Below are 15,778 nucleotides of genomic sequence, written 5' to 3'. Positions count from 1 at the left end.
TAAGGCATGCCTCCCAGTCCAGGCAACATCCTTGTAAATCTCCTCTGTACCCTTTCAATAGCTTCTACGTCTTTCCTATAGTGAGGCGACCAGAACTGCGCACAGTACTCCAAATGAGGCCTGACAAGGGTCTTATAAAGTTGCAGCATTACTTCCCGACTCCTAAACTCAATCCCTCGATTTATGAAGGCCAGTACACCATACGCCTTCTTGACCACCTCTTCCACCTGTGAGGCCGATTTAAGAGTCCTGTGGACCTGGACCCCAAGATCCTTCTGCTCCTCAACACTACCAAGACTCCTGCCCTTGATAGTGTACTCGTTCATCCCGTTGGTTCTGCCAAAATGGACGACTACGCATTTATCTGCGTTGAAGTCCATCTGCCACTTCTCCGCCCAGTCCTGCATCCTATTTATGTCCTGCTGCAACTTTTGCCATCCTTCCAGACCATCCACAACACCACCGACCTTCGTGTCATCAGTGAACTTACTTACCCATCCTTCCACTTCCTCATCCAGGTCATTTATGAAAATGACAAACAGCAAGGGTCCTAGAACAGATCCCTGGGGCACTCCACTGGTGACTGACCTCCATTCAGAAAAAGACCCATCCACAACCACTCTCTGCCTTCTGCAGGCAAGCCAGTTCTTGATCCACAAGGCCAAAGGCTCTTGGATCCCATGCCCTCTCACCTTCTCAAGAAGTCTTGCATGGGGGACCTTATCAAACGCCTTGCTGAAGTCCATGTACACCACGTCCACGGCACTTCCTTCGTCAATGTGTTCAGTCACATTATCGAAGAACTCAACTAGGCTTGTAAGGCACGACCTGCCCTTGACAAATCCATGCTGACTATTCCTGATCATGTCAAACCTCTCCAAATGGTCGTAAATCTTGTCCCTCAGAAGCCTTTCCATCAGCTTACCAACCACTGAGGTCAGACTCACCGGTCGGTAATTTCCCGGGCTATCTCTGTTCCCTTTCTTGAAAATAGGGACTACATCCGCAACCCTCCAATCTTCCGGAACCTCTCCCGTCTCCATTGACGACGCAAAGATCATCGCCAGGGGCTCTGCAATCACTTCCCTCGCCTCCCACAGTATCCTGGGGTATATCCCATCTGGTCCCGGCGACTTATCAATCTTGATAGAATTCAAAAGTTCTAACACATCCTCCACCTTAATATCCACAAACTCAATCTTTTCCATCTGCTGCAAATCCGTGGCAAAATCTCCCAGATCAGCTTCCACCGTGAATACTGAGGCAAAGTACTCATTAAGCACCTCTGCCATTTCTTCTGGTTCCACACAGACCTTACCCCCTTCACCTTTTATAGGTCCTATCCCTTCTCTTCTCATCCTTTTACCTTTCACATATTTATAAAAGGCCTTGGGATTCTCCTTAATCTTACCCGCCAAGGTCTTCTCATGACCCCTTCTGGCTCTCCTAATTTCCCTTTTAAGCTCCTTTCTACAGTACTTATACTCCTCAAGATCCTTAACCTCTCCGAGTTCCCTGAACCTTTTGTACACCTTCCCTTTCCTCCTGACTAGGTTCAACACAGCCTTTGTGCACCACGGTTCCCGCGACCTACCAAAACCCCCTTGTCTCATCGGAACGTTGTCACGCATAGCTCCAGACAAACATTCCTTGAATATCCGCCACCTTCCTTCGGTACTTTTCCCTAAGAACGCCTCCTTCCAGTTTATTTGTCCAAGTAACTTCCTGACTTCTTCGTATCTCCCCTTACTCCAGACAAACACCTTCCTAGCCTGCCTGATCCTATCTCGTTCCAATGCAATTGTGAAGGAGATAGAATTATGGTCACCATTCCCAAGATGCTCCCCTACCGAGAGATCCATCACCTGCCCTGGCTCATTTGCCAGTACCAGGTCAAGTACAGCCTCTCCCCTCGTAGGCTCATCCACATACTGTGTCAGGAAACCTTCCTGAACACACCTAACAAACTCCTCCCCATCCAAACCCCTTACCCTAGGGATATTCCAGTCGATGTTTGGGAAATTGAAGTCTCCCATCACGACAACTCTGTTATTAATACATTTCTCCAGAATCTGTTTCCCTATCTGCACTTCAACTTCCCTGTCACTATTGGGTGGCCTATAGAATACACCCAGCAAAGTTTTTGACCCTTTGCTGTTCGTAACTTCCACCCACAGAGACTCTGTAGATAGTCCCTCCACGGCATCCTCTTTCTCTGCAGCCATGACACTGTCCCTGATCAACAGTGCCACTCCACCACCTCTTCTGCCATCCTCCCTGTCCTTCCTGAAGCATCTGAAACCTGGCACCTGAAGTACCCATCTTTGGACTGTGGAGAAAATCGGGACACCCCAGAGGAAACCCACACAGATACAGGGAGAACATGGAAACTCCAAGGCCAGAATTAAACCCTAGTGCCTGGCCCTGAGACAGCAGTGTTAACTTCTGTGCCACCGTGAAGAAAAAAGGGAGGGAGTGACAGGGTGAGGGATCAATGTAAGATAGCATCTATGAAACCTGTTTTCATAGTTACAAGTAAATTGATTTGACGTTTAGTTGATTTATAAATTTTATGAAATTAACACTTTGTTTAATTATTCTCTTTTGTTTGTAGTGACCATTATTGGTGGAATAGTTTTCCTGGCATTTGCACTCTCCGCCTTGTTTATCAGCCCAGACAGCGGGTTTTAACAAGAATGATGACCTGCATCGTCCATTTCCAACTCTTTATTCCTATGTTTATAAATGTGCAGTGTAACACAGTGCAGAGGACTTGATGTAGACGTGCCTCTTGTAAAGTTTACATGTATTTTGGATTCTGAGGGCAAGTCTTGAGGTTATCAGCCCAAACACCTTGCTGTATATTACATTTTCTGTGTGGATATTTCAATAAGTAGGTACCACGTCCAAATTCTGCAAGCATAAATGTTGGAGTTTGTCGATAGCTTTCAAAAGAACTCCCACCATTAAATGGGAAGCTAAATTTTAACTAAGTAAATCTTCCTGCGGTACTCTCTAAAGAAAATGATTCTCAGCTATTTTGTTTAGAGCACTCCTGTCTTGCATTCTGTCCATTCTTCTTGTAAAGAAGTATTTGAAAATGTTCCCTGTGAACACCTGTAATTAAAATTAGGCCTCCTTTGCATTAATTGAAGAGATCATTGCAATTAAGTAATCCAAACTTGTTAATATTAGAACATATTTTGGGAATTTTCTATAACTGAAAATGCCTCACCAAAAAAGTAGATAATATTGCGTCAGGTTTAAAAGGGCAACTGAGTCTTTAGCAAGCATTGACCTATAATTATCAGGGTTGTATTTTATAATTCTACGAGCTATGTTATGAGATGGCTGTCAAAGAGCTCAGCATCTAATCTTGCAACTTTTATGTTGATTGTGCAAATTAGTGCTCTTCCGTTGTTAATGTTTGAGCCAAGGTTTTGTAACTGCTTTTGTGCTCTTCACTTTCCCTTTTTTATTAGATCAACGTATGTCAATTACTAACATTTTTAAAAGTGAGGGATTGATCAGGAATACAAGTTGTGATTGTTTCTGCTGGTATTAGAAATACAAATTAATTTATAATTATGAAAAGCTGCAGAAAGAATATATTAAACCTTGGTACTGCAGCTGACTGAAGTTTAAAGTTCACTTTAGAGATTACAGTGAATGCTGTGTTTATCACAAGAAGTTGCTGCAACTTTTGATATTTATTTTAGCTATTTAAATTCATATTTGCAGGATTTTACAATGGAGTCTTGCTTGTTTTTCATGTCTGTAAAGCAGAGTAGATTCCAAGCTGGGATAGGAGAAGCATATATACCTTGATGAATACCCACTTCCTAAAATTGTCCTGACATGAATTATTCAAATTTTGCCATGTAGTAAAAACTCACCGTCTCCTAATCGATCCAAAAGCAGGAACTGCCTTGAAAATGGGAATATACAATTATGAATATAAGTGGCATCATGATTTACCTCATAGTTACTATCTGATTTTAATAACTTGATAACACTGCAGTTAACTATTACTCTATCTTCAAGATGGAAGTACTAAATTATGTGAATGCTAGTGTCAACCATGCAGTTCAGCAGGTATCAAAACACTGCATATTTTTAACATGCAAATGCTGGGCCAACAGAAGTCCAGTTTGTACTTTTCTCGCCATCTTTAAGTTTGATTGTTTTGCTTTGGTGTGTTCCACAAATGTAAATACTGTACATGGTTACATTTCATGCAATATGCTCTATACTGGAAAGACATTTTTGGGATCATTGAAATTGTGACTGAAAAATATGATTACTTATCTATTCAATCTAGCCTTGCAAGATATTTGCTTGCCTGTGGCAATATTTCGCTAGGAACAGTTTTATACAGAGGAATTAATTATTTCTATATTAAAAATAATTCAGTTTTGCATATTGAAATTACCTTAATACGCAGGGATTGGAAATATAGAACAGTTGAATTTCTTGAAAGAACAATGCATCCAATTATTTTTACAACTAAAGGATTATTTGTAAAAATGCTGCTTTTTGCACTGCTGGTCCACAGGAAAATGCAAAGTGGACTGGAAGGAATTTTAATTCGGCAGCTCATGCTGTGGCTCGGAATTGACTCATTGTTAATTGGGAAAAGAGAATCTTAACACCAGCGTATTTAATAAATCGCCGTTTCAATAAGAGCACACATCTGGGATTGGTGCTACAATGTTGTAGCCCCACCCACTTTCAGAATTGGGTTGTGTGCTGGACACATCTTTATCCTTGTGAGTTCATTGTGGACAGCTTTCATCCATGGTACTTTTTTAAAAAAAAATCCACTAAATTTCTGATGAATTATGGAACGTGAATTTCTGTTGTTGTGCAGCTAATTTAATGTATAGCAAATGGTGCTTTTGGCAACAGCATCAGTTCTCGGTATAGACAGGACCACTCATCAAGTTTATTTTTATTCATAGAGTATCTCTTTGTCCTTTCGCAATAAATGAAAATTGTGGCTTTTCTGTTAAGAAATTGGAGAATTCTTCGTTTTGTGGTCTTCCATCCACATGGAGCCTCCAGTGGCCTTCACCTGTTCTGCTACTTAGCTGAATCGTGTATTTTAAAAGTACAGGCTGAGTGCTATCAGACTCTTCCTAAAAATGACTTGAGATGAAGATTTTGTATAAAAATGATGCATCAGTTTAAAATTGACCTGATTATGTATCTTATTGATTTATGTTCCTAGTGGAGGTGCAGCATACCTGTAACTGCAGGTGCATTGCTGTCTTCAGTTTTAACTCTCAAGTCTTAACTCTCAAACTCCCAACATTCATCTAAATTAGCTGACATACAGGAGTCAAAGTAAATATTCATTTGCACTGTTGGAGTAGTATACAGAAATGTCTTTGTGAATATTGGTTTGCAAGACTGTGTAGCACATTTTCTTTATATTAGAATACATTATATGAAACAGATATAGATTAAATTTTTACATATTGCTATAACCAGTGGATGTACTTTTATTTAGTATAAAGAGCAATATCTTCAAATCTGACATTTTATTTCTAAAAATCATTGGAATACTGCTTCAGTTTTGCTCTTCATAATTTAGAGATATTAATGGTAAGCTATTTTCAGTTCATATTTTTCTCAATGATTTCCAGGTACTGTTTTTCCCCCTCAGTCTTTCTTCCAGAATTTGTATTTTGAAGGTTCAGGGTTATTAGATGTAATAATGTATTGGTTTAACTCACATTTTTTGAGCACCATATGATTAAATCTGGCAAAAAAAAGTATGCAAAAATGAGTTTGCATCTTGTTCAATTCATTTTATTTTACAAAGTTTTAAATATTTGATTTTCCCTCAACATTATGGGATTTTTCTTCCTTGTGGTTTTCAGTTCATAATGTTCTCAAACTGCTGTAATCAGATTTTTGATTTTTTTGTCTGTTTTGTTCAAACTGTTTAAATGCAGCTCCAACAGTGACAGTTACTGCCCTTAGCATCTGCCTACTGTTAATTATTATCAGCAATGTTATCAAGCAACACTTACATAGGAGTGGCAATACTCGGTTTGAGTTCTGCTAGAGCCACTCCCTTCCTGACATTTATTACCATTACCATCACTGAATTCCCATCCTGTGGATTACCATTGCCCAGAATTAACCATATAAATGTTGTAACTAGAGGAATAGGTCAAAAGCGGAGAATTCTGTGGCAAGTAATACTTGCTGATTTTCCCCCAAAGCTTGCCCATCATCTACAATGTACAGCAGGAATGAGAAGGAATAATCCCCACTGTCCTGGATGAGTGTGATTCCAACAATTATCAAGAAGCTCCATAGCAGTAATTGCTTGATTGGCACCCCATTCCTCACTGACACACAATGGATGTTCTGACTTGTATCAAGCTCATGTGATGTCTCTTAATGTTCATGTTTGGTCTTTAGTTTTATGCTATACACTTTTTTTAAAAACAGCCATGTCAGCCTAATCTTGGGTAACTTATTTGTATCGATTTCTGGTACAATTTGAGCTAATTACTCATCTATAACTGATGTTGATCTTAGAACATAGAACATTACAGCGCAGAACAGGCCCTTCGGCCCACGATGTTGCGCCGACCAGTTTAAAAAAAACAACAACAATGACCCACTAACCTAAACCAATCCCTTTTCGTCCATAAACCTATCCACAGACCTCTTAAACGCCCCCAAACTAGGCGCATTTACAACTGCAGCAGGCAGGGCATTCCAATCCCTCACCACCCTCTGGGTAAAGAACCTACCCCTGACATCTGTCCTAAAACTACCCCCCCTTAGTTTAAAGCCATGCCCCCTCGTGCTAAATTTTTCCATCAGAGGAAAAAGGCTATCACTATCCACCCTATCTAAACCTCTAATCATCTTATATGTTTCAATAAGATCCCCTCTTAGCCGCCTTCTTTCCAGCGAAAACAACCCCAAATCCCTCAGCCTCTCCTCATAGGATCTCCCCTCCATACCAGGCAACATCCTGGTAAACCTCCTCTGCACCCTCTCCAAAGCCTCCACATCCTTCCTGTAATGTGGGGACCAGAACTGCACACAGTACTCCAAGTGCGGCTGCACCAGAGTTGTGTACAGTTGCAACATAACGCTGCGACTCCTAAATTCAATCCCCCTACCAATAAACGCCAAGACACTGTATGCCTTCTTAACAACCTTATCTACTTGATGCCCAACTTTCAGGGATCTATGTACACATACACCTAGATCCCTCTGCTCCTCCACACTATTCAAAGTCTTCCCGTTAGCCCTATACTCAACACATCCTCCAGCCCCTACAATTCTCATCCTCCTTTTCATTCCCTCCCTCACCCTCTCCCTCCCTGTATCTGTAACCTCCTCCAGCCCCTACAATACTCACCCTCCTGTTCAAATCCTTCCCTTGCTCCCTCTTTCCCTATCTCTATAACGTCCTCCAGCCCTCACTCAGTGGCACAGTGGTTGGCAGTGCTGCCTGACAGTGCAGCGACCTGGGTTTGATTCCCAGCTTGGGTCACTGTCTGTGGGGAGAATACACGTTCTCCCTGGGTTTTCTCCAGGTGTTCCAGTTTCCTCCCAATCCAAAGACGTACTGGCTAGGTGTACTGGCTGTGCTAACTTCTCCCTCAGTGTACCAAACAGGGGCCGGAATTTGGCAACTAGTCAATTTTCACAGTAACTTTATTGAGCTGTGAATGCCTCTCCCTCCTCTCCTTTAAGACACTCCTTGAACCCTTTCTCTTTGACTGATCTGTTGCTTGCCTGTGCCCTCTAACCCATCTTGCTACTTGGACTGATTGTTTGGAGAATGGCTCCTGCCCCAGATCCTTGGGGCAGTTTTGCTGGGGTGAAATCGGGGGGGTGGGGGGGCTGCTGTTGTTGGAGTGCTGGAGTATCAGTGATTCAGGGCTGTGACATTCTCTCTCTTTCTCTGCCCTTGCTGGTTCAAACAGGCAGCAGCAGCCTGTAGGACTGCCCATGTCCTCTCGCAGTACTGTGTCCTTGCCAATTATTACTGGCTGTGATCGAGGGGGTGTATCTCCACAACCTGCTGGTGTTCACTGTCTTCACAGAGAGGATTCACTATCTGTTGTACATGAGCCTTGGATGGGGTAAGTACTCAGGGAGCGAGACTCACTGGCTGAATGTCTGGAGACCTTCACCCAAACCGATGCCAGCTCATTATTGCTTCACAGAGAGATGGGCATCACTGGCCAGGCCCAGTGTTTATTACCCTCTCAAGAAGCTGGTGGGTGAGCTGCCACCTTCAACCTACTGCAATCCCGTGTGGTGTAGGTACACCCACAGTGCTGTTAGGGAGGGCGTTCCAGGATTGTTATTGGACATCAGTCAGTCCCGTGTGGTGTAGGTACACCCACAGTGCTGTTAGGGAGGGCGTTCCAGGATTGTTATTGGACATCAGTCAGTCCGTGTGGTGTAGGTACACCCACAGTGCTGTTAGGGAGGGCGTTCCAGGATTGTTATTGGACATCAGTCAGTCCGTGTGGTGTAGGTACACCCACAGTGCTGTTAGGGAGGGCGTTCCAGGATTGTTATTGGACATCAGTCAGTCCGTGTGGTGTAGGTACACCCACAGTGCTGTTAGGGAGGGAGTTCCAGGATTTTGACCCAGTGACAGTGAAGGAACGGCCGATATATTTCCAAATTAGGATGGTGTGTGGGGCTCGGAGGGGGAGCTTGCAGGTGGTGGTGTTCCCCATGTGTCTGCTGCCCTTGTCCTTCTAGGTGGTAGAGGTGGTGGGTTTGGAAGGAGCCTTGGTGAGTCACTGCAGTGCATCTTGTAGATGGTACACACGGCTGCCTCTGTGTGTCGGTGGTGGAGGGAGTGAATGTTGAGGGTGGGGGTTAGTGTCTTAATCGAGCGGGGGCTGCTTTGTCCTGGATGGTGTCGAGCTTCTCGAGTGTTGTTGGGAGCTGCACTCATCCAGGCAAGTGGAGAGTATTCCATCACACTCCTGACTTGTGTCCTTGTAGATGGTGGACAGGCTTTGGGGGGAGTCAGGAGATGAATTACTCTCCACAGAACGATTGGCTGTCGAGTGTTTTGTATGATTCCAACAAGAAGCCTAGGAAAAGATAACTGTCACCCAAGTTGATCACCTACAAGTGATATTGACATTGGTGAAGGAAGCACATCCTCAAACATCTACCTTCTGTTAGTGAAAGCCAGGTTTTGTACATCTAATAAATAGGTTTTAAATCTATTACCACATTATGAATCAGTGGATCTTTGAAATAGCCTTAATGCCACCCAAGCTGTGGGCTCCCATTACTTCTAGAATCAATCATAGCTTCAGAAGAGGCCACTTGGCCTACTGAGTCCGTGTCGACCTGAGCAACCCAATTAACTTCTGTGTCACCCACAATTGTTTTCCGACACTGGCAAACTGTCATCTCTGTTCTGTGCAAAGAAGAGATAGTGATTGAGCTTGGAGTGAGGAAGAATGAACATTCTTCACCAGAGTGATGATTTAGCACATTTCAATTTCCAGCTTAAACTCAGCAATTTCTCAGTTTGATCTATGCTGAGTGGGAGATCTTTTTTGTTTATTTTGCTTTGAGTCTTTACCTCTTTAGACAATTGTGAATATTGCCTAATTGTTCCTGGTCCATTGGAAAAGTTGACATCCCTTATCCTGTAATTGTGGTTTCTGCAAGCCTTGTAAGAAACATGCTTGCCAATTACAAAATTTAGTGACATGGCCAGGCCCTTCTACTCCTGGTCTATGAATTGCTGATGAAAAGATTGGCAACCAGGCCCACTAGCTCTAGAATGGTGCTTGTGAGGCATGCCTTCCTTGGAGTCCAGGAACAGAATAGAAGGAAGAAGATCACATTCAAGAGAGGAAGATTGTGTGTGAAAGCACGTCTTAGCAGAAAATTGGAGTTAGAGTTCTTCAGCTGGACTAAAATAGACATTCAGTGGAAAAGCAAAGTACTGCAGCTGTTGGAAATCTGAAGTAAAAGTAGAAAATGGTAGAATTAGTGCACTGATTTTTTTCCAATCTCAACTCTCAAATGCTGATGAGTTGAGCTGTTATTTCCAGGTTATTCATGAGCTCTTTAAAAATCCTGACATGAAATTTGACCCTTGATCTGAATGCTTTTTTGGGAAGCCATATCTAGTAAAAAAAAACTTGGGTAATTCCTCTGCTACTCTCTTGGCTGCAATGATTCTTAATGGTATGGCTTCAGGAAATCTAGTGAATATATCCATATAGTTAATAAGTATTGATTTCCACTACACATTTCCAACAACGGTCCTATACAGTCAACTAGAACTCTAGTTTTATTGCAGCTTCTAATTTCCCTATTACTTGTGTGACACTTGCAAAATTGAAGTGCATCTTTATATAAAATTGTTTTGGTATCTTTGCACGTGTTTGCTTTATTCCTAGATGTCTGCTTAGTGGAATTTCATCAACCATCCTTAGATACTGGGGAGGTAATGCAATTTGATGTATTTCTGTCCATTTGACAACTGCAGTAGCATTTTGAAAAACTTGGTCTGTCTGGCAACCTTTGTACATTTAAATGCCTTGCCACTTCTGCAATTACTTCAGTTTCTTACCCACTGTAGGTAATCCTTATTGTAATGTATTTGCCAATTTCATCAGTTTTGTTTTGGATATACTTTTCAAACTTTCAAAGATTGTATTGTCTGTTCCCAAGTAAGTCTTGGCCAGTGCAAGGGCCATTTTTGCGGTCACCCCCTTATTTCAAATCCCACATTTCCTCACTTAGTTTCATTATCACTCACAACGAACCAATGTACAACCCAGTAAGGAAACAATCTAACTGTGTATGAACAATTAATAAAGAATATGTAAAAATACACACAAGGTCTATAATACTTCACAATACTTAAGGATGCTGATGGCTGTACACAATTTTTCATGAAACTGTCCCTGGGCTTTTGGATGCCCTCACATTGAACATCAGAGTTCCCCTCATCAATTTTAGCTATCATACCTTAGGTTCCTTGATCTAAGTTATTTCTGCAAGCTGTAAACAGTTGAGGGCCCACTCTGATTCCTTTGGCACACCACCCATTTTACCTTGCAAACCAGAAAATGACCCATTTATAACTACTTTCTGTTTCATGTTAGCTCATCAAACTTCACCTTGAGTTTTTATTTTCTGGAATATCCTTTGACACGCCTTTTGCCTGGAACAGACTGACATTTCAGCCACCCAACAGTAAGCATTTGTTATATTGCTGCCAGAAAATAATCTGGATCATCTGGCTCTCTCCCCTGTGATCAAAGGTCCCATTTGTTGCTGGCCTGAATTCAATGGGTTGCAGCAAGATACTCATTTGGGATTGACAGCTTGATAATACTATTTACATGAGGTGTGAACCTCAGAATTGTTTTGGCTGCTTCATTGCCAGAATGGTGCACTCTACAGATTAATCACCTTTTTTCTGCAATCCAGTGCATGATGTCTCCCATTTAAGACCAAGATAAGGAGAATTGTTTTGTCTCTTAGGTCTGTACTGATGAGTGAGGAAGTTCTACGGTTAGTTTCTGTCTGGAATTTTTAATTTACCAATCAACTAATTGTTCCAGCCTTGAAAAGAGGCATGTTAGCTGTTAGAGCAGCAGAAATAGCCATAGCTGCTCCAAATGGAGTCTTTAAAAACACTCCCCTGCCACATCCATCACGAGTTGCAAAAAGGAGTTAAAGCGACCCAGAAGCAATGGACCCCATAGACCGCCCCACCCCACAACATAACTGTCCCCCTTATTCACCCATCCCCCTGCTACCCAGACCGTGACCCCCTGCCCTACTTCCTCCACCCCCACCCCCACCTCCCCCCAAACATCACCACCAATTGCCTGCAGAGTGGCAGCGGATCCTCCCCAGTGAGTGATCTGGCCTCCCACCTCCTCCCCACTAGAGATACGTAAGAACTAGGAGCAGGAGTATGCCTCTCAAGCTTTCTCCACCATTCAGTAAGATTTTGGCTGATCTTTTCATGGACTCAGCTCTACTTACCCGCCTGCTCATCATAACTCCTAATTCCCTTACTGTTCAAAAAATTATCAATCCTTGCTTTAAAAACATTCAATGAGGTAACCTTAACTGCTTCACTGGATAGGGAATACCACAGATTCGCAACCTTTTGTGTGAAGAAGTTCCTCCTCAACTTAGTCCTAAATCTGTTTCCCCTTATTTTTGAGACCATGCCCCCTACTTCTAGTTTCACCTGCCAGTGGAAACAACTTCCCTGCTTCTAACTTATCTATTCCCTTCATAATCTTATGTTTCTATAAGGTCTCCCCTCATTTTTCTGAATTTCAATGAGTATAGCCCCAGTCTACTTAGTCTCTCCTTATAAGCCAACCCTCTCAACTCTAGAATCAACCTGGTGACTTTTCTCTGCAACCCCTCCAATGCCAGTATAGCCTTTCAAGTAAGGAGACCAAAACTGTACACAGTACCCCAGGTTGGGCCTCACAAGCACCTTATACAGCTGTAACATAACCTCGCTGTTTTTAAACTCCATTCCTCCAGCAATGAAGGACAAAATTCCATTTGCCTTCTAAATTACCTGCTGCACCTGCAAACCAACCCCTTGTGATTATTGCATAAGGGCACACAGGTCTCTCTATACAGCAGCATGCGGCAATTATTTATCATTTTAAATAGTCCATTTTGCTGTTATTCCTACCAAAATGGATGACCTCACATTTACCAACATTTGTACTCCATCTGCCAGACTCTCACCCACTCAGACTATCTATATCCCTTTGCAGACTTTAAGCATCCTCTGCACACTTTGCTCGGCCATTCATCTTAGCGTCATCTGCAAATTTTGACACTCCATACTTGGTCCCCAACTCCAAATCATGTATGTAAGTCATAAAACAATTGCAGTCCCAACACTAATCCCTGAGGTACACCACTAGTCACTGATCACCAACCAGAAAAACACCCATTTACCCCATTTTTTGCTCTGTTAGTTAACAAATCCTCTATCCATGCTAATACATTATCCGTAATACCGTGCACCTTTATCCTATGTAGCATTCTTTGGTACGGCACCTTGTCAAATGCCTTCTGGAAATCCAGAAACACCACATTCACAGGTTTCCTACTGTCCACTGTGCACATAATGTTCTCAAAGAATTCTACCAAATTGGTCAAACATGGCCTTCCCTTCATGAACCCATGCTGCGTCTTACCAATGGGACCATTTATATCCAGATGTCTTGCTATTTCTTCCTTGATGACAGCTTCAAGCATTTCCCTACCACAGAAGTTAAGCTAACCGCCCTAGAGCTACCTGCCTTTTGTCTACGTCCTTTTTTAAACAGTGGCGTCATACTTGCTGTTTTTCAATTTGCGGGAAGCCACCCCAGAGTCCAGCAAATTTTGGTAAATTACCACTAGCGCACTTGTTACTTCTCTCGCCATCACTTTTGGTACCCTGGAATGCATTCCATCAGGATCAGGAGACTTGTCTACTTTTAGCCCCATTAGCTTGCCCAACACTACCACTTTCGTGATAATAGTTTCTCGGTCCTTGCCTGCCATAGCCTTCCTGTCATCAATTTTTGACCTATTATTTGTGCCTTCCGCTGTGAAGATTGACAAAATACTTGTTCAATGCCTCAGCCATTTTTTCATTTCCAGCTATTACATCCCCCTTCTCATCCTCTAAAGGACCAATCTTTACTTTAGCCACTCAATTTAATTTTATATATTTGTAGAAACATTTGCTACCTCTTAGATTATGACAGTAAACTAGCTCAGAATATATCTTACTTTTTCTTATAGCTTTTTTTCGTGGCTTTCTGTTGACTTTAAGATTTCCCAATCCTCTAGGTTCCCATTAATCTTTGCTGCTTTGTATGCATTTTCTTTCAATTTGATACCCTCCTTTATTTCCTTAAATATCCATGGCTGATTATCTCTTTTCTACAGTCCTTCCTTATCACTGGTATATACTTTAGCTGACTGCTTTGAAAGCCCTCCACTGTTCCTCAATTGTTCCACCATTAACGTTTTTGCTCCCAGTCTACCTTAGACTGGGCACTAAATACATCTGGGCACTAAATACATCTGTCCACCCCCGCCCACAGAACAATCTGACCAACTTCCCTCGTCCTCCCCCCACCAGAGAACAACCGACCAACCTCCCTCCACCCCCACCAGAAATACATTTGGCCTGCCTCCCTCCTCCCCCACCCACCAGAGAATGATCTGCCCTACCACCACCATTGATCTGGGTTAGAGAGACACCAGAAACTCTGAACTTACCTCTTCAGAAGCTGGAATGCCCGAAACAGAGTTTAACTGAGCATGTCTGTTTTGCACCAAATCTAGACAAGCGAATGTGATGTAAAGGAGAAAATGCCAGTAAATCTTCCCTCATGTGCATCCTTCCTTCCACTATTTGGTTTAAACATGTCTCTATAGCCCTGGTTATATGATTTGCCAGAATTCTGTTCCCAGCATGGTTTAAGTGAAAGCTGTCCCAACAGTTCAGCTCCCTCTTTCCTCAATACAGGTGCCAATGTCCCAGGAGTCAAAACTCATGTCTCCTACAACAATCTTTAAACCATGCATTCAATTCTTTGATCTTATTTACTCTATACCAACCTGTTTGTTATGCAGGTAGTAATCCAAAGGTTATTATCCTTGTGGTTCTGCTTTTTAATTTGTCAGTCAATCCAGAATAATCGTGCATGACTGGCAATGCTAATAATAGATCAAGAGGAAATTAATGTAAACATATGGAGCCAGGAGGAAAAGTGTCACACAGCTGACCGTAATCTTGTCAGACAGCCCATCTTAAGAAGGGCTTTTAAAGGTAAAGACAGGTAGAGAAGCTGTGATGTAAGCAGGACTCTCCAAAAAGTCGAGATGAGATAACTATATGCTCTGACTTCAACAACTGAGAAAAAAGGAGAAATACACAAAAGACCAGAGTCAGAATGAGCATTCAGGGTGGGGAGGTCACAGGGCTGTGGGCCATTGCAGATCAAGGATGAGACAAGGTCACAAGAGTGAACAAAAGACATGACTTTGAATTTGGAGCATTTGGATACAGGGTGTAAGTTGATGTCAGTGAAAATGGATTGAACTGATTTAGCATGAGAAAAGGTTGAGGGCAGTTGATGAGTTAAAGCTTGGGAGGCCAGAGAGAAAACTATAGCAGTAGTTAAGTATTGAAACAATAAAAACTTGAAAAAGGGTTCCAGTAGGTATGCACTGATTGAAGGATAAAATATGGCAGTTAGAAATCTTTGTGACTGATAGTTTATGGGGCATGAAGGGAATTGTATGTCTTGTCTAGGTGCAGAAAGAAAATTATGGAAAAATAGAGATTTTGACAGCAACTGAGTAAGATAGTATTAGATTTTTCTCATGTGCAAGCAAAGAATAGTGAATTGTGATCAGCTTGGCAGAGGGATAAAGCTGGAGTTGTTAGCACACACATGGAAGTTGACAATACATCTGCGGACAACGTTCAGGCTTGGGCTGAAAAGCAGCAAGTAACATTTGTGTTGCACAAATGCCAAGCAATGAACATTTCCAACAAAGAGAATCTAACCATCTCCCCTGGATATTCAATGACATTACCACTGCTGAATCACCCACTATCATCACTCAGAAACAAATATATAGAAAATATATATCAGAAAAATATATATTGATGATCTGGAGGAGGGGGCTGAGTGTAGGGTAACAAAATTGGCTGATGACACAAAGATGATTGGAAAAGCAAATTGTG

General features: G+C 42.2%; 1 protein-coding gene across 1 annotated transcript in view; it reads left to right on the top strand.

Moving 5' to 3' along the window:
- Positions 1–5,978, top strand: part of tmem165 (transmembrane protein 165) — a 42,035-nt gene extending 36,057 nt beyond the window's left edge. The window contains exon 6 of the mRNA XM_080187446.1: positions 2,615–5,978. Within this exon, the coding sequence (XP_080043572.1) occupies positions 2,615–2,691 (77 nt within the window). The 3' untranslated portion in view covers positions 2,692–5,978. The remainder of the gene's footprint in view (positions 1–2,614) is intronic.
- The last annotated feature ends 9,800 nt before the right edge of the window (positions 5,979–15,778 follow it).

Source organism: Carcharhinus amblyrhynchos, chromosome 1, assembly GCF_965287045.1.
Source record: "Carcharhinus amblyrhynchos chromosome 1, sCarAmb.v2.hapA, whole genome shotgun sequence".
Classification (NCBI taxonomy): Eukaryota; Metazoa; Chordata; class Chondrichthyes; order Carcharhiniformes; family Carcharhinidae; genus Carcharhinus; species Carcharhinus amblyrhynchos.
The sequence above is the reverse complement of the archived record's forward strand: the minus strand, read 5'-3'. Positions and strand labels throughout refer to the sequence as shown.